Here is a 26,063-nt window from a genome sequence, read left to right as displayed (position 1 = left end):
AAACAAAATCACATAACTAATTAGATCAAAAGTTTTACACAATTTTTTCATAAGTCAGTTAGAAAAGTTGATTCAAATTGCGTTGAATAAGTCAGTTAGAAAAGTTATTTTTTCCCATAAATCAGTTAGAAAAGAAGCTCCATCTAAACAATCTTCTGAACCATAATAAGTCACCAATCCCAGTTTCATGTTTTTCGGTGTGTTTTTATCATCCTCATTTTGATGGATTGGAGTTGGCCGAAGTCTTTGAGCGTAATAACAATTTTTGTTGCTCGACAGGCAGTCCATTTCTGGTTAAGATTTCTTATAACTTATTATTTCATTTTTCTCCCCATTTCTGGTACAACGCCCGCAAGACTTCAATATATGGTAACGTAGGATCCGTTTGGATGAGCGATTGGAAAAGCAGCTTATAGGAAAAGTAGCTTATGGAGAAGTGAAGTTGGTAAAAGCTAAATTGGATAAGCTGAATTGTGTTTGGATTGGAGTTCAGAAAAGCTAGTTTGCAGAAGTGAAATTGGTAAAAAGGGTGTTTGGATTATAGTTGAGTAAAAGTGAGTTTGGTTATAAAATGACTAAAATGGGTATAGGTGTTAATAAATAATGAAATATGATAAAAAAAATGATTTGACATAATACAATGAAATTAAAATAATTTATTATGAAGAAGTCAAATTAATGAGTGAATTAAATTTTAAAATTTTCAAAAAAATTATAACAAATATTTTAAATATAATGTGAAACATGAAAAAAAATGAATTGATATAATATAGTGAATTATTGTTAATTTGATATGAAGAAGTGAAATTGATCGAGGGAATTAAATTTGAAAACATAAGAGAAATGGAAAAAAAATTGCAAATATAAAACGAAACATAATTTGAATGGGTAAACATGTTTTTAACTCCAATTTACAGTATTGCAATAAAGTGAAACTAAATAATATTACATAACTAATCAATAGATAAGCTATGGATAATTTGGTCTCTGATTGCATCACGGACGCGATTCATATGCGATGAAGATTGTGATGTAACATTTGAAGATGATGGTTGACTAGCTTCAGCCTGATCATGTTCGCCCACATTATTACCATTTTCAGCTTGTTCAAAAAACAAGTCGGAGCTCGAATGTCTCCTTATAAGGTTATGAATGGCCATTGTTGCACAAACCAGATACACTTGTGTTTGGAAGTCGTAACTGCGCATATTTCGGAGGACTTGAAATCTATTCTTCCAAACACCGAATGTTCTTTCTATTGTGCACCTTAAACTGGAATGATAATAATTAAAGGCTTCGTTGCTATTTCGGAATCCTACTTGTCGTCGAAAGTCTGGAAGGTGGTAGCGCTCAGATCTGTATGGACCTAGATATCCATTTGGTGTTGGATATCCCGCATCAACCAAGTAATATTTCCCTAATGATTCATGAAACAATTTGAGAGATTGTGAAATGAATAAAAGTATGAAATAATTAAAAGAACATGCATGATTGGAACACATAAACATATACCTGGAGGTGGATGAGGGAAATTAAGAGATGAATTTGTAATAGCACTATCAAATATACGAGCATCATGTGCAGATCCCTCCCATCCTGCCAAGACAAAAGTGAAACACATATCCCAGTCACATACAGCCATGACATTTTGTGATGGATATCCCTTTCTGCCAATAAATTTGTCTCGTTTTGCAGCGGGGACAACACACTGTATATGAGTGCCATCAATTGCTCCGATTGCGTCCTTAAAAAATGGGTAGTAACGTGGATCGTTCTCAATTTTTCTATGAGTTCCACGAAATGTTGGATCTATGGGTCGAATAAGTTCACTCGATAGGCTAAGACAAGCTTGCAGTACATTATGAAAGTGCCTACTTACAGTTTCCCCTGATCGTTGAAATCGTTCCTGGATCATCCTATTGCATTGTCCATGTGCAACCGTGTTTAAAAACATCGCAACCATTTCTTCAATTCCTACGTACTTAGACTTTTGTAAACCATGTTCCACCAATTTAGTACATAAGAGGTGGAAAACATCTTTATCCATTCTAAACATTTCATGACATCGATCATCATGCCCATTCATAATGCCTTGTACCCATAAATTTCCTGTCTGCTCACTAGTTCTGCACGGTTGTTTAAGCAGTACATTTCACAATAATGACCAACCAATGCACCTACTGCTTCATATTGTGTTAATTCCTCATTAATTATGGTTGAATGGTCATCTTCATTTGGCTGTGAATCGTTATTCCAATTCCATAAAGTATCTTCATTCCATGGTGAATCATCGTTCCAATTAGCCATTTCTGGAATTAACCCTGTAATTATGGTGAAAACAAAATGTAAGCATTATAAGGATTACACTAAACAAAGTGTAAATAATTTTCATACTGCAAACAGAAAAACCAAACGCATAGATGACAAGTAGAAATTAGCGTAAATATATTACATAATGATTAATAAAGTTCCTACAACATGCCACATCAGTTTAGGTTAAAACAGCAGGTAGTTCAGGTTAACAAGTGCAATAACAATAGTTAAACAGCTAAGTCCTAAACTAAATCCTATTCTGCAGGTCACTTCCATGTGTCTGGGTCTTGTGCTGCCGGTATCAACCACCTCAACAACTTGCTTCTATCATGCATAAGCCCCAAATAGGCTCGCCTAGCCCACCTCAACCGCGTAAGCATCTTGGCACATGCATAATATAGTTGATTGTCATCATTAAGCTCCTCAACGGTAGTCAGGTGTGCCAAAACCTTATCAACTATTTGGGGATCTTCAACCAATGCTGCTGCTCGCTTGTCAGAAGCAGCTGCTATGACACTCAGGCTATCAGAAATTAATGTAGTTGCAGCAACTTTCTTCTTCTTCTTTGCATCTGATGTCTCACCCCTCTTTCTCTTTCCATAGCTTCCTGAGCCACTTGGTCCAGTACTTGCGGGGGTGTTTATGTTGCAAGCAGCGAAGTCATTTGTGAAGGCACTGGCTGTTGGGTCCACACCAAAGTTTTCATCCTCACTATCCCCTGACCCTTCTTGTTGGTCTAGCCCGACTCTATAAACATCCTCCTCTTCTGTGTCAGGCTGTGGAGCAAACGCTGGCTGAGGCTGTGAGGCTGATGGTGCGTACGCATACTCTCCCGAAGCCACAACATCTCTGAATATTCTCATCAGATCTGATGCAAACATCAGCCCCTGATGTCTAAATTTCTTGAAATTAGGGTCCACCTACATGAACATAATTAGGCATAATTAAGCGCTGTTCCTTCTGATATTCAAAATTAAAACTCAACTAACACAAATAATTACCAGTATTTTTCGTTGCCACCACTCATCAGAGGCCAACACCCTATTTGTGGCTGCATCATAACCAATGCCAGTCTCCCCAGACATCAGTTTTTCCCACAACTTCCAATCTTTTCTCAATACATCGAATCTGTTCTTCAGTTGCTTCCTGTCATACATTTTCCCGCTCCTTTCCCGAAAATTCTTTTCAATTTTCAACCAACCAGGTCTTGTAAACGATGTTCCTTGTCTTTCTTTGTGCACTATTTACTCGGCACAAACATCGATTAGAATTTTTGTCGTGTAATGATCCCATGTCGCTTTTCCCTTGTCATTATCCATTTCTCTACGCCCTTTGATCGAGATAAGAGCAACTAAATCAACCAAAGCCCTAAATATGTAATAATGAAAGCCGTATTATATAACACATACATTGTAACCAAACAAACATATATCACCAAGTAACACATTTTAATTGCATAAGCTGTTTAGTTTTCTTATTCAATATTTTTTAAAATTATAAATATATAATCACAATGTCAATGTCCACTATTTTCCAGTGGTAATTGATTGTGAACATTTTGAAATTAAATTTTCAATATATCATATAAATTGAACCTAAACTACATTACATTGATTAATTTTTATCCTAATTTAACTATGTAGGAGTAAAATAAAAACCAAATTAAGAATGATGAACAAGATTATTTACAAAAATAAGTTATATTTATCATAATTAACTAATTTACCTAACTTTTTTAATATAATTAAATTAGTTAAATAAATATCATATTAGAGAGAAGTAAGAGAATATAACAGGAGAAAGAACAACATTAAATTTATTTTGATTGAGACTTCCCCAAATTAATTCCAAATGATTTTTAAGTAATTATCCACATAGTCCTTAATTTCTTTGTATAGTACAAATTAATGTCTTATTACTTTGCTCTATCAACTCCGTTAATTAGCTTTATCAAATGAACCATCCGGACACACATATATACACATATATACACCATGTTACCACCTCATTCTCTTCTACCTTACCCTCATAGAGATCAAATCCTATAACCATAAAAATCAAGAGACCGAAGCTAAGGACATGCAAAACAACAACCATTGTAATTCTGAAAATTACAATTCCAGAGGTCCATATCTCGCCATTAACAACGTATATACGCAACAATTTCTTGAATCCTATAACCATAAAAATCAAGAGAATCCTATACGCCGTTTCCTTGAACCATTAATCGTTGTTTCAGCCTTGGAAAACAGAGGAAGAAAATCGATATGCAAGTAAATTTTATGCTACATTCGGTCCCTGTTTCGGTGTCACAACCAGTCGGTCCTCAACATCCAGCAATCATTAACAAATCCGAACTAACACACGATAGGAAATTCTTGAACCATTAATCATTGTTTCAGCCTTGGAAAACAGAGGAAGAAAATCGATATGCAAGTAGAAATTTCATGCTACATTCGGTCCCTGTTTCGGTGTCACAACCAGTCGCTCCTCAACATGCAGCAATCATGAACAAATCCGAATTCAAGCAAGATAGGAAATTCAAGGACGACAGGAAATTCAGGGAGGACAACAAATTGAAGGAGGACCGGGGATCAAACCGGAAAAGTGACATAACCGGCCAACCTGCAGTAGATCCAAGCTGCCAGAGGTAGATCCAACGGTATATTGCACTGGGAAGCCAAGATCTCCACGCACGGCTCAAACGCAGAGGCAGACGCCGGCGACGTCGGTTGCAGACGGTGAGAGCAGCTCCGACTTGTGATGAACGAACGGCATCCACCAAGCCACGGACACCTCACCCCAACAGCTGACCTCGCGATGATGACCGGACGGAGCTCACGGTCACCAGCGACGACCTTCTCAGACGCGACCACCGACGGACGTTCTCGAGCCGAGCAGAGACGGAGCAAGCTGGGAGCTCGGGTTAAAAGGAAAAGAGAGTCACGAGTTAGGGAATAAAGGAAGGCAGATGTGAAGACAAAAAAATAAAGGTGGTGTCAGAACGGTCATAAGCTGAATTCCCAGGGGCCAGAAGCTGCTAGGCACGAGCTTATGCCAATCGTGCGTTCAGGGGTTTAAAAAATGATAAGCCCAATTGCCATATTGCTCTGCCAAACGGGCCAAATTTCCACCGAGCTTATAAGTGCTTATAAGCCATGTTTGGGCCAGCAAACGCTGACCCAAACAGGCACGTAGTTTCTATAAATTGTTCGCGAAAAAAAATATCCATAATATTTGATTGATATTAGTTTACGGGGACTGTGCCAACACTAGAACGTCGCACAAGTATACTCCTCTCATACTTCATTAAATTTTTAATATAAATATATTATTTTATCATTTATTTTATTATAGTGTAGATAATTAATTTTTTAATATATATATATTAAATAAAGATAAAATTAAAAATTTATTATATTTTAATAGAGAGTTAATATAATTTTAAATTTTTTAAGTCTGTATAAAAATACGCAGAAAATGTCTTATAAATAAAATCAAAAGAGTATGTATGAATGATGTTAGAACCTTTTTCGGTTCATGTGGCATTATAAACTTTGCTTGTTTATTTGTCTTTTGGTTAATAGCTTAATTATCATAAAAGATTGAAGTGCATGTCACTCTTTATTTTTCAACGTTAAGCCATTTATTATTATTTATATGTATATAAATTATATGTAATTTTATAAATAGTATGACATGTTTTCCAATGGTATGAATGATGTACGTAAAAACCTGACTGGAGTTACTCTTCAGTTTTCATGTAACGGATATGGAGTGAGGCCGAAGAAGTCCTCAATGGTTGCTTATGAGGAATTGGTGGTAATTGATGATTAATGAGTGTGAGCATAAGGTGTCCCTTTTTATTTTTTATTCAACCAACTACTCTTCTTGTTTTTTAAAAAGTTTTTGGTGCAGACTACAAAACTAATTTTGAAAAATTGATACTCCTCCGATTCTAAATATAAGACTAATTTTATAATGTAGGTTACACTACAAAATAAATTTTATATTTAGAACCGGAGGATTTTGGCGTGCCTTTATATTCCATTAGTACTGTAGACGAGGTTGAATTCTTCAGACCAAGGAGAAGCACGTCGAGAAAGGTGTATTAATATTATCTGCATCCCCATTTGTTATTGTTGTTTAAAGAATGAAAAACCTGGTTGAAGATAAATATAAGTGCAACAAACGCACAAGAACATTTACTCTATTTTTGTGTGTTTTCTCTTTTATCAAGATATTGCCAGGACGTCTAGCTCAGGACAACTTCACTATGAACATTGCCATCCTCCATCCTTATCCAAGATCGAAGAGAGAAGGGTTTCTCAGAGATTTCCACAATTCTAGCCCCTCTAGGCCAATTTCCATAGCCGCCATACCCGGTGTGCCTGGCATAGCACAGCCATAGTCTCTTGTATGGGCAGCACCAGTCCAATCCGTGGTTGTGTCCAACAAATATTGCCTGCAGTTGTAAAAAAGAATAACTCAATGCCCGCTTGTGTCCATCAAAGCAAATTCATTCAATCAGCAAGTTTCCTAAACTCGATAATTCTAGCCATGCACAGGAATGTTTAAAGGATTTTCAAATGTATACTACCAAACCAGGTCATACAGTAGCGGTAGACGCATCAGATCAGTAACATATATATTTGAAGTCAAACTATATACTCGTAGTCTCGTATCATCCAACTCTAATGTTGCTTATAACGACTGCGTTACACGGTACACTATTACCCTTTTTTACATATAGTTTGTTGGCTAGGTTCTCTACCTTGACAGAAGTTCTTTCCCCAAGGAGTTTCATGATACCCGTTTCAGTTTCTTGAGCAGCAACCTCTTCTTTGTTGATAGAACCCACGCAAGGTTTGGCTATTGTGGACTTGGGAGCCACCTCTTTATAGGCTTTAGTTGGTATGTGCCAGAAAATAATCTCAGGAACCCTGTCAGGCAATGATTTGTCAATTTGGATGATAAGGAACTAGGAATGTGAAAAATGAATACGAAGATTCAAAATGTAATGAATTCTTTTTCAACATGTATATCTTACTCATTGTCTTTAATGGTAGGGCAAACATGAGAAATCAAACAAGTTATGCGTTGTTTCTACCTTGACTCGGGGTTCATGTCTTGAGCTTTCTTCTGGAACCATTCTGCTTGGCCACTGGAAATGACTTCAGGATAGGAACCACCGCCAGAATCAAGAAAATATAGGAAAGCCACAGGTGACTTCTTATCATCTGATGAGGAGACTTGGAGAGCATAGTTGGATACACTAGGCCAAAGCTCCTTAGGACCATTCACAGAAAAGGAGGCATTGTTCTTGATCTCATTTTTCATCAGTTCCACTCGTCCAGTTCCCTTGAAGCTACATTCTTCTTCTGCTGAAAAATAAGAAGTAGAGGAAGATGCCTTAGCTGAAGTACTTTTTTATGGGAAGAAGATGATGAGCGCCACTGCTAAATCATGTTATCCCTAATACTTCAATTGATGGAACATAGGCTTAAGTTATATTTCTGCCTAAATAACAACTTAACACTGCTTATAATTAACTTCTGCAAGCTTTTCAACATCGGGCGTCTCATAGGAAGCAGTAAACAACCATAACAATAATTAGAAACCCCACAAGCACCTAATAGTTAGCGACTTAACACCTGAATATGAAGTGGTAGGTTGAGGACAGCGAATTGGGGGGATTCCAGGTGAAGAGAACCACTCTATTGGCCACTCAAATGGAGCATCATCATGGTTCCCAAACACACTTGCCCACGGTATGCCCCTGTTTCTTGTTGGTGAGATTGCCTGATCCCAATACAAGCTTGCATTCTCAACCATTATGTTGTTAGCCGTAATAACATCTCCAAGATATATTACAAAACCTATCACCAACCACAATTAACTACGTTAGCATTTGGTACAGAGGAATTTGAGAAATTACAAATAACTTCATAATGCAGTAATGTATAGAACTCCCCTGTTATGTGCAGAGAGACAAAACCAGAATATTCATTCGCAAAAAGCAATGAGCATCAGTACAGGGATATATATTCTGGCCTATGCACGTGATAATGTTACTCTTCTCTCTCTATAACTAACTCGAAAGGCAAAACTTACCTCTTCCTTCAATACAATTACCATAAACCCCCTTACCAATATTACGCATATATCATCCCCATAGACGCCTATTGTCAAAAAAAAATTCAGAATCACCTGGAGTTTCATCATGAAGCACTTGATTCATGACTCTGATGGAGTTTACGTCCTGAAGTGGACCCCAATCAGTAGACTCGGCCTCTCCAAAATGCAAGTCGGCAAAGAGAGCTATCTTGAAGGGCGCACCGGCGGCTAACTGGAGATGCCTCTCCGGCAGTAATCTGATGTTTCGAGATCCTCGGCATCGGTGGTGATCTACTGATCCCACGGCGAGCAACTGAGAGAGAAACAACAAGGGCAAAAGCATCATCTGGTGGCCTTTACAGGTCTCCAAGAAGGGCCGAACGAAAGGAAAAGCAGAAGCAGAAAAAACGGTTGCAGGTGACGGATAAGCATATGATGGATTCGGCAAAGTTGGAAGGAGTTCAACAAAATTACATAAACACTAACGTATTGTTTGCAAGTCATCGTCAGTAGGGGATTGGGTTGGATTCGATGCCGCGTATACACTGTACCACCACTGATATTAATTTCTATCTCATTTAACTTTTATTTTAATCTTAAATATAAAACTCTAATATGTTTTATTTATTATATTTATTTTTTTTAAATAGTTTTTATAATAATGATAGTTTTAATCAATACACTTAATTAGAAATAATATTTTACGAAGAATAAGACCTATTTATTACATATAACTAAATTAATTAATTTTCTTGATTTGTTTAAATTAGTCAATTAGCTTTTATATTAAAGACTGAATATAGTATTCTTCTGGTTCTAAATATAAAACTCTTATAGTCAATTAGCATCAATTAGCATTAATTAGCCGGTTGGATTTCACTGCTTTAAATGGCATTAATAAGAATAACAAAATTGTTCGGTGAGAATATCCATTCATAAACTTCTCTTAATTAAGCGGCTTTATCATAAAGGATTCATGCGTCCTCTTTGCCCTTGCTTGCTAATGAAGTTACTGTGATCTATTTATATCTGCATCAATACACACACAGCAGAGTAGTGCACATCTTAGCGAAAAGGCCTGTCTCAATAGGATTGAAAAATTAGGTAAATTATAACTTCATATTATAATTTCAATTGGAAAATTCCTGGATTCAATTGGAAAATATCCAATTATAATATTTATAGCACTATTTGTAACTTTGAAAATATTTGATGTGATTGCTCTCTATGCATTAAAAAAGCAGTGGTCGCTAAAAACAATCCTAGATGGATGAGATGTTGTAACTTGCTACGTGAAGGTTATTAATATTATTCTTGTTAGTATCTATATAAAAATTGTGAATGACATGAAATATGGAAATTGTTACTTCTTAATAAAAATTGTTAATAACTAATGAAATGCAATTAATACTTATGTAAAAGTTGTGAGTGATCTGAAAGAATAACTCTATCTTAACTTCTAAATTTCAGAAGTTAATAACAATTTTTCAATTCATTCTACCAATTTCAAAATAGAAATTAATAAATCATCATTCTGATCTAAACATTTTGAGAAGTGAGAAAAAATCAAGGTACTGAAAACCGGACCGGTCACTGAACCGGTCAAGGTAGTGGGTCAAGGGTTAGTGGGTCAAACCGGAGTCAACTCGGAGTCAGACCGGTGATAATTAATTTAATTTAATTATATAAAAATATTTATTTTTGATAATTAAAAATAATTTTTAATCTAAGATATATGCGAAATGAATAGCTATGCTCATGTTAAGTGTTCATTTTCATTTTAACATGTCAGTTTGCCATTTAACGGGTGATCAGCTGTGATGGGATGCAATTTTTCTTTTTATTTATTTATTTATATTTATGTCTTTTCTTTTGTTCCTTATTCTCTCTCCTTTCTTGCGTGTTTAGCATGTGTTACTGTTGCTTAGTCACCTCAATAGCAGAAGCTAGCCTTTTCTTCTTTGTTTTCTTTCATTCCGGTTTGAATTTTTCATCGATGCTGCTTTGTTTGTAGTCTCTCTCTCCCTCTCAACACTACCTGAAAAACAAACCTCCAGTTCTCACAATCTCACTCTTCCTAATCATTCTGATCTCCTTTCTTTCATCTTTTGTATTCGAAAATCTCATTCACTCTTTTTTTATCAAGATTTTTCTGGAGGTGTCGGTAAGTTTTTTTTTTCCCTTCCTTTTTATTTTTCTTCTCTCTCATTTCCTTTCTTCTTTTTCTCCGGTGATCTTTCTTTTTCCTTCTCAGTGCTGGATAGAAAAAGTGACCCAATAACCCGCTCAACCCAACGGGTTAGCCGGGTTATGACCAAATCACACCGGTCTATACCGAGTCACATCGAGTCAGCTACCTGCCGGTTTTTGCCATCAACCGGACCGGATGATTGGTCGGGTCGCCGGTTTCCGGGCTAACCCGGCCGGTCCGGTCCGAGTTTTTATACCATGGAAAAAATCCATGTCTTAAGGAAAGCCTTAATTTTTAAATTTCGGGCTGTTATGACAAATTTTTAATTTATTTTATTAATTTTGGAATAGAAATTATAAAGAGCATTTGCATATTTTTGCTTGAAATTTGTTTCGTTATAAGAATTAGCAATATTCATGTACTTTTTTCTTGGATTTCTGTAAATTTGAAGTTGTTCATGGGTCATTTTCCCCATGCTTAAAAAGAGGGAAAATTATAATGAAAATAGTTTAAGATGTAATTTTAATCCCAATCTTACTTTGTCTGGTGTAATTTTACCTCTGATTTTTTTTATAGGTGTAATTATGACTTTGATTTTTTTTCAATATAATTTTGCCTCTCATGGCCAAAATTGCACAGAGAATTAGAAGTAAAATTGCGTTCAAGAAAAAAAAATCAGAAGTGAAATTATACCTGAGAAATAAGATCAGGCCGTCGGAGGGTAAAATTATACTTGAAAAATAAGTTGAGGGCCAAAAACGACACCCAAGTTTATCGTTCCGAGTCCTAAACCCTTGGCCGCCATAAGCCTTTCGTTTGGAGAAACAGGAGCCGAAAAGTTCCTGCTAATGCAATTCGAAAAATGGCGTTCAGAGGGAAGGAGATGATGAAGAAAGTTCTCAAGAAAGTGGGGGAGCACAATTTGGCCCCCGGAGTGAAGGAATCTTTGGAGAAATGCATGCCCAAAAGCAAGGTCGTCATGGGTCGCGCAAAACGCGGTATCTATGCCGGAAGACATATCCAGTTTGGCAATCGCGTCAGTGAAGATGGTGGTAACAAGTTTGTACTCTCTACTGCTTTCCATTTATGTTAGCCTTTGATTCCTGTGATTTTGAGCTATCTTGGATTTATTTTGGAAAGTATGATGCTTTATCTTTGTGGTAATCTCGTAGATCCCAGCTTTTAGGGTATTCATTACGGGCCCTTTGATCTGACTGTTTCAACCGCAGAACCTACCATTTTTTTCCTGAAACACGAAATATAGTTTGGTGTCATGAGATTTATGGGAAAGTTTTGCATTTTGAACCTATTAACTTCTTTGTAATTTCAAATGGTGTCTTAGGCGGAATGTCTGTGTGTAATCGTGTCTATACGAGTGACTTCATTGGGATTTCATTCCTTTATCGTTTTTGGAGTTGGATCATGTGGTTGGCTTATTTGCTGCCGTGACAATCTTTTCTTAAATCGTCAAGAGACTCCAGTGCCTGTGGAGTGTTGAAACAGAAGTTAAACACGCATACCCTCTCACACGAGAATATGCTGAGAAGCGTAATGATAGCCTGCAATCACTTCAGTAATTGTGAATTGATACTATGTTAATATCTTCTGATAAGAAATTAAATTTTTTTACTGAATTTATATTATTGAAACTTAGAAAGAAACAAACCAAAGTTCGGCTTTATGGTGCTTGGTAAATTATATTCGCGGCTCTCCCTTTTATAGCCAAAATGTGTATGCCTTCACAGTTCTCCTATGTGTTTATACTATAGACGATCAGCTATATACGTTTTGTTTTGTTTTGCATAATGTTTGAGGTGGTTCAGCCTTCAAACTTTACATTTCAGCAATAATCTTCCTCAGAAAATAAACCAGCATGATTTATTGATTTGAATGGAGACATGAAAGTGACAAGACACATTTAAATTACTCAATGATATTTTATGTTTGTGTAATCAATCCTATTGAGGTTCTGTGATATTTTTCTGATTTAGGCCAGTTTATCTCAATGGTATGAGGTTCAATTTTTGAAACTATAAGCTATAAGAGTCAAAGAGCTAATCAGTTTTGGACTCAGTGCAAGAAATATTGTGACCCCCCCTAGATCTAGAGTACGTGGAGAGTGGCTATTGATTTGTTGGCGACTCATGCTTTCTTATAGAAATCGGAATCAGATGAATGTCCAGCTTATCATCTCTTGATGCTCAATTTTGTGTAAGCAAGGGATTTTACCCTCAAAAGAAAGGAAAGAAGATATATTAGCAAATAAAACTCATTCTTTTTCTGATGGTGTTGATAGGACAAGGAGAACTTGGAAACCTAACGTCCAAGAGAAACGGCTCTTCAGTTATATCCTGGATCGCCACATTCGAGTTAAGGTCACCACACATGCCCTTCGTTGCATTGACAAGGCAGGTGGGGTTGATGAGTACTTCCTGAAGACTCCATATCATAAGTTGGACACAGAACTTGGCCTCTTTTGGAAAGCCAAGATTGAGAAGCTATACGAGGAACTTGGGAAGATGGAAGTTGTATTCTTTTCACCAGAGGATGAACAGAAGTTTGAACAGGGTTTTAAAGAACTGAAACTGTCTGAAAGGGAAGCTCGAAGGGAATTCCGAAGGAAGATGTATACCGGAATGAACAGACACAAGCAGAGTGAGCTAGAAAGTAAGGACGAACAATCTACTGATATGGGAGGCAGTGGAATCGAGGAAAGGATATCACGTGAATCTGAAGAACGGTTGGCCGCAGTTTCGTACGGACTAGCTGCTGACAATCTCGAAGCCGGAAATTTAGTTGCTAATTACTAATATTTTTATTAACTGTTATGTCTTTGTAAGCTGGTGGAGTTTTTGAACTGGCTTTTTTACCCTCCATCTGCATCTCGATTTCTTCACTTCAATCTATTTCACTTAGCGGGACTTCATGACGGGCAATTTGGCGAGTAGGAATTTGTTATAAGATACTTGTAACATTTGTAGCCCGAGGTGGATCTGTGAGGGCAAACTTTTAAATAATGAATATTAGCAGTATGTATATGCACTTTTTAAGGCCATAATATATACGTACATGTACATGTATATATGTATGCATGCTTCATAATCCTTAAGATCAAACGATATAATTTTTTTACAAAGATTTTTTGGAAAATCTATCCCTTTTTTTTTTTTCTGGGGTCTAACACTCTTGGTGAAGATTTAATTTGTAAGAATTAGGTTGATATTGCTCATTTTATTAATTTTTTTTCTTAGAAAGTTGTTTCATTTTTCAATTAAAAAATTAAAAAGGATTTGCAATCCAGCGCGCTTTAAAGTTTAAATCATGGCTTGGCATTTTGTAAGGATATATTTAATTAACTAAAATAATCTTTTGACCTTGAATTAACTAAAATAATTAGAAGCATCACATCACAAATCTAAAATTCTAAAAATTATAACTCAAACAGGTGTGCATAAAATTGAAGATAAAGGTTAGCAAAAAGTGTAAAGAATTTAATGTAAATATAAAAAAAAAATCAAAATTAAAGAAAACTCATGTCGTTTGCTGCGGCGCTTGGCTATCTGCCTATCTCTCGGATTCCAAATAAACCCTCGTCTTGCGAGGGGCGGCGTTCTCTTCCTGTTCCTCGCCTCCGCACATCCGTGTTCTTTCTCATCAGTCGTCTCTGCCTCCGCTGTTGAACTACACCACCGGCTTCGACTATTGTTATTTTCTGCTCCGACGAGTTAAGGTGACCCTTCCCTCCCTAATTTCTCTGTTCGAAACCACCGTTGGTTCTAATTCTCCTGATCTTTTGAGTTGAGCTTGAGTTGTTTTTTTTTTTTTTTATCATTTTTGATGATTAATTCACTGCTTTCATGTTCGAAACATAGTGGAATACAGGCTGGGGGTGGGAAGATCTCATTTCCTTCCAAGCTGTTTCTTTTCCTTTCTAGCTTGTCTATTAGTGTCTTGGATATAATTTATATCTATACAGTAAATACACTGGATTTAGATGTTGAAAGTTGTTGGAGATGATGTTAATGGCACCTGAATTAGTTTGATTTCAAATTTAAGAATTTTCATTTATTGGTTTATTAGTCAGGCATTATGGAAGTCGAGGAGGAACAGACTACGTCAACTGTTTCTGCAGAAACCTCTGTACCATCATCTGATGTTCAAAGCACGGTTTCTCCTGTTCCTGCTGTGCTGCCCTCGCCAGTGCAACCTGTTATTCCAACAGTTCCACCATCTATTGTGCCCCCTATTGCTCCTATTCCTTCAATTCCTCCTCCCACCACTCTCCGCCCACTGGCGCCACTTCCTGTTCGTCCACCATCTATTAGGCCACCCATGTCACAAAATGGTGAGGTTAGATCAACTGACTCTGATTCAGATCATGATGACTCCGGCCCTGGGATAAACAAGGGTACAGGGGAGTATGAGATATCAGAAGAGAGTAGACTGGTTAGAGAGAGGCAGGAAAAGGCAATGCAGGAGCTTATGATGAAGAGGCGTGCTGCTGCTCTGGCTGTTCCAACAAACGACATGGCTGTGCGAGCTCGTCTGCGCCGTCTTGGTGAACCGATCACTCTTTTTGGTGAAAGGGAGATGGAGAGAAGAGACAGGTTGCGAATGATTATGGCAAAACTGGATGCTGAAGGTCAGCTGGAAAAGCTGATGAAAGCTCATGAAGATGAAGAGGCTGTAGCTTCTGCTGCACAAGAAGAAGCTGAGGAAGACCTACAGTATCCCTTTTACACTGAAGGGTCAAAGGCCCTCCTGGATGCCAGAGTTGATATTGCTAAGTTTTCTTTAGTAAGAGCAGCAGCACGTCTTCATCGTGCTCGAAGAAGAAGAGATGATCCAGATGAAGATATAGATGCAGAAATGGATTGGGCACTGAAGCAGGCAGAGAACTTGGTTCTTGATTGCAGTGAGATTGGAGATGACCGGCCACTTTCTGGTTGCTCCTTCTCAGCAGATGGAAAATGCCTTGCTACCTGGTATGCTTTTGCTACAAACTGTATAGTAACACTATTGTCTCTCTACTCCATTGAAACCATTCTAGCCTAATCTGGTTCTGTACATAGAGCTTGCTTAATAGAAAACATCGGCTCTCAATTACTTTTGAGCAGCTTTGATGAATTTTATTGTGCTGTAAAAGATTGAGTGCGATTTTGATTGGCTTTCTGCTACCAAGAGTAGCTTTCAAAATCGCTTTTGCATTCACAAGAAATTGAGAACGTGAATGTGAATTTAGATTGCAATATCTTGTTCAGAATCATTTAATGTCCGACAAAACATGCTCCTGTTGTGGTCAAATCTTTGAGAATCTGGTGTTTCCATCTCCTTACTGCGTTGAATAGTAAATATAATCAATATCAGAATGTAAAAGAAAGAAGGATTTTTCTTCATGCCAAAATGTTCAACTGGTGCCCTGGTCGTCGTGGGTTGTAATTCATTACTTGTACTGTGCCTAAAATGTCCCAGTGGTGTTTTATTTTTTAGTTCCCTGACTGGAGCTGCGAAGCTTTGGAGCATGCCTGAAGTTAAAAAAATTTCTACCTTCAAGGGGCACACAGAGCGTGCTACTGATGTTGCTTACTCTCCTGTGCACAACCATTTAGCAACTGCCTCTGCTGACCGCACTGCAAGGTATTGGAATGATCAAGGGTCTCTTTTAAAGACATTTGAGGGTCATCTTGACCGTCTTGCTCGCATTTCCTTCCATCCATCTGGGAAGTACTTGGGCACTGCTAGCTTTGACAAGACGTGGAGATTGTGGGACATAGAAACAGGAGAGGAATTGCTTCTCCAAGAAGGTCACAGTAGGAGTGTATATGGTTTAACTTTCCACCATGATGGATCATTAGCTGCATCTTGTGGACTGGATTCACTTGCTCGAGTTTGGGACCTTCGTACTGGGAGAAGTATTCTTGCACTGGAAGGTCATGTCAAGCCGGTGAGATATTGAAGTTTCTCTCCAATCTCTATCCTGGCCTCCCTTTTCCCTTCCTCAAGATCACTGCTTCACACACTTGGCATTGCATGATCTAAATTATACTTGTGATTTGTTTCAGGTTCTTGGCATCAGTTTTTCACCTAATGGTTATCATTTAGCCACAGGTGGTGAAGACAACACTTGTCGCATTTGGGATTTGAGAAAGAAGAAATCCTTGTACGTCATACCAGCTCACTCTAATTTAATATCACAAGTCAAATTTGAGCCACAAGAGGGTTATTTTTTGGTAACAGCTTCGTATGACATGACAGCGAAGGTATTCTTCCTGAATTAGCAGTGCTTTGTTGGATATCAGAATGTAACATTCTTCTATATAGGAAGTTCGTTCTATTTAATTTCTTATATCTAAGTATTAATCCAGGTATGGTCAGCTCGTGATTTTAAGCCTGTCAAAACGTTATCTGGGCATGAATCAAAAGTCACTTCTCTAGATATTCTTGGAGGTAAGTTTACCACCTGTCATTTACCGAGATGTTGGCAACCAAATTCTATCTCCTCTCAGCCTCTTCTGTTTTCCTTACATTCACACTTTCCTTTCCCCTATCAATTTCTCCACCACCTAATATGTAAATAAGTGATTATCACAAGTCTACCTAGTTGATTGATCAATTCCGAATGTCATGGAAAGTGCAATGGGACTCCTAACGGATAACCTAGCATATTTTGGCTTTGTTTAGAGATGCAGTCCAGCGGGGGACATTTATTGTGTGCTGTTAAAAACCTGCTCTTGCATTTAATTATTTACCTCTCGTGACAAAATTTATGATGTGTCGTTGCAATCATGAAAGTGGTTGAAAGGAAGAATTACTCTATTTTTCATTTTCTATTCTCTTTATGTTTTTAGCAACTTTTGAAAGACAAGACTTTAACTAATTTTTTTCCACACGACAGTCTTCTCGCTAAGCATGTAAGCTTCAATCTAAATTTGTTTTTGTTGGCAAAAAAAATCTAAATTTGTTTTTGAAAATGCTGAAGTGCATGTCTTCCGGATTTTTTTTTTTCAAAGTATCATAACCAAAGGAAAAATCTAGACGAGTGAGTGAAGAAATTTTGTTATTGAATTGTGCCAACTGTTGGGCGTTCAAGACGAAAGTTGGAAACAATTTTCTTTCATGGCCTGTTTTGCATGACAAGTCCTATTATTGTCTAGGTGCCATCTTCTCTTCTTTGTGTTGAATAATGAATGGTCAGTGTAATCTCAAATTATGAACATATGACAAAACAGCATTTGGTTAATTTTGTTAGTCTGTTATTTTCTTTTGGCAGATGGCTTGTGCTAATATATGTTGTGTACCTCTGCTGTCTGTTCTGATTTTGCCTCCTTATTTATGGCAGATGGACGTTATATTGCTACTGTCTCCCATGATCGCACCATAAAGCTGTGGTCCAGCAACATGACTAGTGAACAAGCTATGGATGTTGACTGAGCTACCCTGGTCAGAATACAATTTCTGAAAGGACCCTAGTTCGCGGAGTCGCATTTATCTTGGGGCTCACCAAGTCGGCCAAAAACATTTTGGCAAGAAAGGCATTACCAATCAAGTGGCAGAGACGGTGCAAGGCAATTTTGACTTAGAAAAGTGGGTTGAGAGAGGATGTCATGGTTCTAATTACCCCTTGGAAAAAAAACAAGGCCGAAGATCTAGCCATTAGGGGTTGAACTCGGTAGACAGAATTAGCGTTCTTGCTTTTGTATTCAGGATCTGCCGATGCCCCCAGTGCTCCCATGTGCATGACGTTATGTATCAGAATCCATAAACCTAGAGAATGCATCATACTTAACTGTAATAGAGTTCATTTACTTCCAAAAGCCAACATGCTTGCAACTGATGCGATAACCTTCGGCCAACGTCAAGGGCAATTATCCTGGTATATTTGTTGAAGGAATCTGTGTAGAAAATGGCCTAGAGCCCAAGATGTAGCTTATGTGTCCATCCAAATTCTAAAGGATGTGTACGTGCGGGGCCAAATGTTTCTGAGCGATTAGTACCAAATTGCCGAGGGACTATGTTGTATCCCAATCTTCCCGTGGGGGGGGGGGGGAGTCACCACCCCACTAACCTGTCAATTTGTTTTTCTATTCCAAGCAAACCAAGGTAGATATAGGTAGACAAAATTGTAGATATTGCCAATTCATGACGGCAGGAATCTCTGGCATTTTGACCAAAAAGAAAAAAAAAAGACTGAACGCTCATCCTAGAACTAGCAAGTTGTAACGCAGCGTCATCTCAATTTTATCATGAAATGGGCGAGTACCATCCAAATTTTAACGGATGTCCCCAAAGGGAGAGATCGCGTTATCAACATTGCTTAATATCCCAAGTATAGTTGAAGAGAAATCTTGGAACCAAGGGACTTTATTTATACATGGTCCCTTCTCCGCTATCAACTCGCGTCACCATTGCCTCCGTTGTCTTTCTTTTTTTGTTTGGGGGGGGGGGGGTGTTAGTTTATTTGATGCTTCTTCATTCCCGTTTTTTCGATTTTCTTGACAGGTGTTCAAATGGGGGAAAATTCAACCATTAGGCGTGCCTGCAGTAAGATTTGTTACTAGTTTTAACTTCGCGGTCCCCACTATGTCATGGCTCAGTAATTAACAAAAATTACATGAAACAAAAATGATAAAACAAAAATCCCATGGTAGGGGTAAGTAGGCAATGCCACTGCAAGATCAGCTAAAGTGTTTTAGGAGTGCTACAACTTGACAATAAGGCCAATAGGGCAATGATCACTACCTTCTACGTCGGGTAGAATGTAGGAGTCGTGAACCTTGTCAGCTATGGAGTCCGAAACAAGGAAATAGTCCAGTCGCCACCCTGTTTTAAATTACAGAGCAAAGAAACAACAGAGAAAGTGAGCTTTTTTCGAAAGGCCTTCAAGATGATAATGACATTCCAGCAGATGAGTTACTAATTTTCACTTGTAACACCACAGCATCCTAAACAAGTTCAAATTATAATAATAGTTCTAAGAGCGAGCACACCATAACTACCTTTGTTAGTTTTGCGCGCACCATGTCGATAGCCCCAGTAAGTATATCCAACTACCCCAGGGTGCTGCCTTCTAAAGGTATCCACAAATCCCTTTGATAAGAAGTTTTCAGTAAAAGAGTTCCTTTCTTCATCCGTAAAACCAGCACTTCTTCTATTCCCCTGTAGCCACATTAACAATCAGAACACAGCTGATTTTTCCCCTGCTTTGGCTGCCAACACTAATGCAGATGCAGACATCGGTTATCAGAGTGCTCGCTTAAATTTCCATTTGTCTTTGTTTCCTAAGTATGTTAAACAAAACATGCATAGATTGCATTATATAAGTAAACAACTTTAACATGCCCCAAAAAAGGCTTGAAACAGTAATGCCAGTGTTTTGCAAAGTGAGCCACTTTTCCATTATAATTCTAATAACACCCACTTGTCCTGCTAAGACGTGACATGATTTATTACCTACTCCTAATACATGCTTGACATCTTGATCAAGCCAGTTGATCTTCAAGATCCTCTCAGAAGTAAGGTAGGGCTCCGGAGCATGCCTATCATAAGTGATGTCTCTGCTTGGTAACATCACCTTCAGATATTGTCACTACCATACCCTCTCTACCTCACCAGCTCAAGAATCTTAAGTCCCGTTTGGTACAAATTATTAAAAATGAAGGGTAAGGACTAGGATTGGAATTGAGAAAATGTATTACAAAAGTGTTTAGCATAAAAGATTGCTTATTACATGAGATTAGGTAAACCCATGTAGCAAGCAATTACTCATGTTAAATACTTTTTTTAATGATTTTTCTCAATGGTAATCTCAATCCTTACTCTCATTTTTAATATTTCGTATCAAACAGGACCGTAAGATCTCAGCATCAATTACACTAAGTCGCTACACATCACAAGAGGATTGTTCATTGAATTTGAAGTCATTTTGCAAGTGATCCCAATAGCTATTATCCAAGCAATGATAGACCCATAGCATCTATAATTACTGGTTCACTACCAGTAGTACGATAGTTTGGCCTCGTATATTTTGTGAACACCTCGTGCCCTCATGCAATAATTGGCGTATCACATTAGGTCACTTAATTTAGGGGATACAGAGACTTCCTTTTCATCAGGGAAATAATAAAACATATTATAGGATCAAACATAGACTCTTCAACAGTGTAAGCGCTCTGTAGTTCAGGGAAGCAGATCCCACCTGATGACTCAAACAATATCTGTAAATTCATGCCAAATGTGTCACTTTTAAAGATAATCAAATTTTATTTCATGCTTCGCAGCAGTTCTTAACACAAACGACTGGAATACTATAGGGTTCAAGTTTACCAAGTCTTACCAACAACTTATTTACAACATTTTTTAGTTTGTTTCTTAACTGAGAATATTCTTACCAGGAGGTCATCCCTGGCATTCCTCTCTTTTCTTTTCCTCTTCAAATCCAGTAACTCAGACAGAAACAATGGATTCATACTGAGACTTGCGTATGACACTCTCATTGTTTACATGGAGAAACTTAGGTCCGGATAACTTACAGCAGGGTTATATATGTCTATCTCCTCATGAGCACAATTTAGATCACCAGTCAAAATCACCGGTTTCGACTTCTCCAGCTCCTGAATCCAGCATATCAAAATTGAGCCATTAGAGATACAATACACAACTACAATGTTTAAAAATATTTATTTCACATAAAAAAAAAAATTTACCCACAGATAATAGGTTGAAAAAGAAAGAGACTCCAACATAGAATATCACCCCCTCCTAAGATTTACTGTTCGAATAAAAATCATAATTTTGACATGCCAGCCATACGCCATATGGTACAATGCTATTTGGTCTATCAAATCTACAATTATCAAGTACAACTATGAGATTGGTGAACACCAAAAGGTCAAGAAAAATCACACAACAGATTTGAATAACCAAGCCACTCATGCTGAACATGTCCAACATGTTAAAATGGTTACACAAGTTGTTTATGTAACATGATGAATTACCACATATTGCTAGCAAATATAAATATGAATGAGTATTTCCACCCTCCACCTGCCATATCATTAAGCAAATTTACAAAAATAACCCAAAAAATGGAAACATAGATAGACGATGAATTCTTGGAAAAGAAAAGAGGAGAAAACAGGATGATACATACTTTCATATAATTACTGAGAGATGGATCCCACTGAGTAATTCTGTAAGACTAGGATCAAAAGCAGAGTTAGTTGGACGGGGATACTTAAATTAAAATGACAAACTATAGAGATCTAGAAATGAAATGGGAATTTCCGAATCCAATCTTCTTAAGTCATATACCAATCTTTTTAATCCGTCTCCAGAATTAGGGACGTATCCAGAAATCAAATAAAATGAATCAAACTCTGCAGTCACAATTCTCCCTTCACCATCATGATCTGGTATGCCTAAGCCGTATCTGACTGAAAGTGGCCTTATCTGTCAGATAAATTCCATGTTTCAGTTAAAAAATAACAATGAGAAAAAGCAAAATTAATGTAAACACCATTGGTTCGTGAAGGCATCTACTTTATAGTGATGCCAAAGAAAACAATATTATTATTAATCATTTGATCGTCACACAGCACTAAGATCTGCCTTTCGCTATGGAATATAGATACATTTTTTCCTCTCCATAAATGTCAATGTCATAGAAGGATTTTACCCTAAGCTTTGACAGGGAGATAAGTGTAAACGCATTATCATTAATAATCATGATGCATTAATTTCAAGTTTTTAATAAAAATTTTAGCTCAGGTAAATTTACAAGTTATTACTCTTAAATAGCCATCTCTTCTTAAAAAAAAACATTAACATTATGCACGTAAATTTTCAATAAGCATGAAGATAGAATTAACATACCCTTGAGATTATCGCTGTTCCAGAGTAACCAAGTTTAGACACACTACATGTCCAGAAACTGTTCTCATAGCCATCTATTAAGGAGGTTTTGATTGCGTCAATGTCCTTCTCCTGTTAGTAGAAGTAAAGCATCCACGTAGAGAAGAACATAAGCATCTTAAATTTTCTAATTAATTTTATGATTTTATCATGGTCAATAGAACTAAAATACAGCAATCAATAAGATATAACTTAGGACTAGCTTATTATAATTCATATCTTTTGCAATTCGCAACAAATAAACCATCTTTGCTGCTATCATGTGGAAACTTGTTTCTTTGTGCGCATGCATGTGCCAGCTGTAGCACTATCTAAAATTGGATGAGGGCAGAAAAAGTATATCTCTACCAAGATATAGAATGAGCACTAATATACCCCACCTGTATTTTAGTCTCTTGCAAGCACAACACATCAAAGTCTTCCCTTTGGGCCAGTCGAAGTGCTGAAGATCCTTCTAGTTTCAACAAAGCTCTCAATCCATTGACATTCCAAGACAAAATCTTGATAAATTTTGTATCCCCAGCAAGAGGTGGAGGTCTCATACTACTAGGATTATATGCAATCCATCCTTTCTGTGGCTTCTTGTGTGCAAGGACAGTCCATGGTTCAATTAAAGCAATGGGTGCATTGAGTTGTTCTAATTGTGCAACATCACCTACAATGTCAGCAGATGCTTTTCTCTTTTCCCGGGAAGGTTCCCAACCTGGTTACAAAATCCAATAGAATATTAAGCGTCAGCTGAGTCAATTTCAAACCAAAAGTTACCAGTCAAAAGGTAGCCAAGGATGATAGTATTGAAATCAAAATGGAAGCGTGCTCAAATTCAATGTGAAGAAACAAATTTATATAATATACAGGACCTGACACTTCACATTTCACTGCCATCTTCTTCTTGGTTGCCACTTTGACATTCTTGCCATCAGATCCTAACAGCATATCATCCACTGTGTCTTCTTTATCTGATAAATTTTGAGCTGCTAATAACCCTTGTTCTTCTGTTATTTGAGAAATTTGGCCTGCACATGCAGAGACCTTCTAACCAAAGGAATAATACAGCCAGCTTTTAAAGAGAAAAGCTAAAACTAATGAGTAACAAAAGAGTTTAATTTAAGCTTTGAAGCCCAAAATGTTCGGTAAAACATCCTCATTTGCTCCATTTCCCGAAGAACAATAAGTTTTCAGACCAAGAGGTTCGTGTCGCAACAGTTTAAATTAACAGCAATGTTGTATACCCCACGTCTGATTGCCAATGAAAGACTTCAAGGCAGATACAAGATCATCTTTGCGACCTTTGGCAGGGACCTTAACAATCCTGACAATTCAAAACCTTTTCTAAGTCAAAGGAACTTTCTCGTCTATTTTATATCAGAGAGAGAGAGTTGAAGCAGCTGGTCTGCGTAGAAAATGCCTAAAACTGTTACCTTAATGTTTTCCGTAGTTCCTCAACTGTCATTGTCTCTATCTTGGCCGGATCATTTCTCAATCTCTCAATCTCAATGGAGTAGCTATCGAGTTCTTTTTCCTACGTTATCAGCTTATAATAAATGGCCAACAGAATAAAAAAGGATCTCAACACTCAAAGTAACACAAAGCATATGTAAGAAAGACAAGTCAAACGGACCTCTAGAATAGGCTTCTTGGAACTTGGGCTCGGTCGCAATGCTTTAAGCTTCTTATTTTTCTTGCTTTCAACAACTGGTGGCACGGGTTCTGGTGAGTTAGAGGAGGGTCTTTTAGACCTCATTGCTTCCACTCTTGGACAAACCAGTATCTTATTATTCAGCTTCGGGACCCCTGCAAAGCTACGATTATGCAGTCGGTTCAGTTATCCCAACAAACTCGATAATTCTAATTAGCCCTACTAATTAGAGGAACACAAAATATAAAACTCTGGCAAGTGGCAACGCGAAGGCGGTTTTGAGAAAACGAAATCTGAAGTCACCAGTAACGCTAGGGCAGTTTGAAACTATTATTGCTGTTCCAGGGCAACCGTTTAGTCAAGAGAAAACATGAAATTATTTTAATTCAATTAGCCCCCAAAATACTACGCCAACTATGAACACTTGGAATCTGGAAACAGAAAGAGAACTACAAGAGAACCTGGTGAAATATAAACAATTTCTAGACGCAAATTGCAAGACTTGTTTCATTGGTCAAATAGAGGAGATGGGAACGCCGAGAACGTTGCGGAGGGCATACACAGATGAGCACCGACCTGAGAAACAGAGAACCGCCAGAAGCGGCACAAAGCAGCGCGGGAAATCATATAAAGCTGTAAACCTAGAATCCAACTGCCCCGGGGTATCGACAATTACTCGTGGGTAAATAAAAAAAAGTCAAACGGAACATTATGGGATTCAATTAGGACAAGATGTGATCAAAACAAAACTGCGACAAAAACAGTTCAAACTTATTTGTGTGTGTATGTATATAGTAGTGTTTGTGTATATAATTTTAGGCAAATTGGTTTTTTTTTTTGGGAATTTTTTGAGCATTAGGTTAACTGAATTTTAAATATTTGTTTTAAGATGTGCCTGATAATTTAAATGGATGTTTACGAAAATATGATGTAATACCTCTAATCCTTAATATGAGAACTAATTAACTAATTTGAGTAAATTAATAAAGTTTATTTAGTTAGTTATTTATAATAAATATGAGTTGAATTTCTTAAAATACTCTTACCAATTATGTGTATGAACTAAAACTACCATTTAATAGAATATTTAACATATGCAATTATTACATGAATTACTTTAAAAAAATAGATAAATATAAAAAACAAAATAAATTAAAATGTTATATTTAAGACCAAATTAAAAGTTAAACTAATTTTTATACATTAGGGACGGAAGGTAGTATTTTCTCTAAATGAATTAACTTTCACCAACACTGTTTGTGTCATTTTAATTCATGTTAACTATATATATATATTATCTCTTGTTTTAATTATAAAATCCCGTTTGTAGCTTATAAATAAGATTTTATAATTAAGACCGAAAGTAGTATGTTAAAAAAATAAAACTGCTTTTCTCATGTTCAAACTAATAAATCAATAAGAGATAACCTCACACTAACCTCTCAAACTAACTCACCCCAAAACCCTCTGTGTACAAAATAAAGGAAATTAATCTCTTAATCTTTATAGTTTCATCTAATTTTGGTCCAAGTTCCTATAATTTTTTTTAGTCCTTAAAGTTTTATCTAATTTTAAATTAGATCCTTATAATTTTTTTCTTTTTATTGAATCTCAATGTTTGTATATTGGTCCTTCTGTTTATTTATTACACATAAGCTGTTAGTTAAACTTAAAGTGGTGATATGATGATTTCCATCAACCTAACATGTGAAAAATCACTATAAACCCCCGTTTGAACAGGAGAAGCATGGTATGCTAATGTGCGATTATCACATCTCAGGATAGGTGCTGATGAGCAAATTGAACTAATAATGTAGCTGAGAGCCCTCAAGATCCACATACAAAGACATAATTATCAGGGACGCACTTTACCATTGATCTAGTAGCTCGTTT

The 26,063-nt window shown here is 37.0% G+C and overlaps 5 protein-coding genes across 6 annotated transcripts; 2 read left to right on the top strand and 3 right to left on the bottom strand.

Annotated features, from left to right (window-relative positions):
- Nucleotides 1–2,579: 2,579 nt before the first annotated feature.
- LOC114720017 (uncharacterized) lies at nt 2,580–3,176 on the bottom strand. The gene has a single exon (XM_028905599.1). It carries the CDS (start codon nt 3,174–3,176, stop codon nt 2,580–2,582), a length of 597 nt encoding a protein of 198 aa, XP_028761432.1.
- Nucleotides 3,177–6,486: 3,310 nt separating this feature from the next.
- LOC114720002 (probable inactive purple acid phosphatase 16) lies at nt 6,487–8,773 on the bottom strand. Its single transcript, XM_028905587.1, has 5 exons — nt 8,524–8,773; nt 7,968–8,192; nt 7,424–7,697; nt 7,088–7,256; nt 6,487–6,778 (listed from the first exon to the last, which is right to left on the bottom strand). The coding sequence occupies exons 1-5, from the start codon at nt 8,771–8,773 to the stop codon at nt 6,569–6,571; spliced, it is 1,128 nt and encodes a 375-aa protein (XP_028761420.1). The 3' UTR covers nt 6,487–6,568.
- A 2,686-nt stretch (nt 8,774–11,459) lies between these two features.
- Nucleotides 11,460–13,515, top strand: LOC114720003 (54S ribosomal protein L24, mitochondrial-like). Its single transcript, XM_028905588.1, has 2 exons — nt 11,460–11,680; nt 12,918–13,515. The coding sequence occupies exons 1-2, from the start codon at nt 11,484–11,486 to the stop codon at nt 13,429–13,431; spliced, it is 711 nt and encodes a 236-aa protein (XP_028761421.1). The 5' UTR covers nt 11,460–11,483; the 3' UTR covers nt 13,432–13,515.
- A 681-nt stretch (nt 13,516–14,196) lies between these two features.
- Nucleotides 14,197–18,565, top strand: LOC114720000 (U4/U6 small nuclear ribonucleoprotein PRP4-like protein). 2 transcript variants are annotated; one of them, XM_028905585.1, is made up of 6 exons: nt 14,197–14,351; nt 14,702–15,606; nt 16,112–16,565; nt 16,684–16,881; nt 16,987–17,068; nt 17,961–18,565. In XM_028905585.1, the coding sequence occupies exons 2-6, from the start codon at nt 14,711–14,713 to the stop codon at nt 18,050–18,052; spliced, it is 1,722 nt and encodes a 573-aa protein (XP_028761418.1). In that variant the 5' UTR covers nt 14,197–14,351; nt 14,702–14,710; the 3' UTR covers nt 18,053–18,565. The 2 variants fall into 2 exon arrangements, with proteins under 2 accessions (XP_028761418.1, XP_028761417.1); XM_028905584.1 differs by having other exon boundaries at nt 14,706–15,606; nt 17,961–18,058.
- A 593-nt stretch (nt 18,566–19,158) lies between these two features.
- On the bottom strand, nt 19,159–24,822 carry LOC114720001 (DNA-(apurinic or apyrimidinic site) lyase, chloroplastic). Its single transcript, XM_028905586.1, has 12 exons — nt 24,747–24,822; nt 24,153–24,325; nt 23,953–24,053; nt 23,764–23,843; nt 23,392–23,547; nt 22,912–23,234; nt 22,493–22,603; nt 21,932–22,069; nt 21,771–21,818; nt 21,151–21,231; nt 19,618–19,777; nt 19,159–19,441 (listed from the first exon to the last, which is right to left on the bottom strand). Exons 2-12 carry the CDS (start codon nt 24,273–24,275, stop codon nt 19,320–19,322), a joined length of 1,443 nt encoding a protein of 480 aa, XP_028761419.1. The 5' UTR covers nt 24,276–24,325; nt 24,747–24,822; the 3' UTR covers nt 19,159–19,319.
- Between the last annotated feature and the right edge of the window lie 1,241 nt (nt 24,823–26,063).

Source organism: Neltuma alba, unplaced genomic scaffold (genome assembly GCF_004799145.2).
Source record: "Neltuma alba isolate B1F8T4 unplaced genomic scaffold, ASM479914v2 tig00011962_pilon, whole genome shotgun sequence".
Taxonomy (NCBI): domain Eukaryota; kingdom Viridiplantae; phylum Streptophyta; class Magnoliopsida; order Fabales; family Fabaceae; genus Neltuma; species Neltuma alba.
The sequence above is the reverse complement of the archived record's forward strand: the minus strand, read 5'-3'. Positions and strand labels throughout refer to the sequence as shown.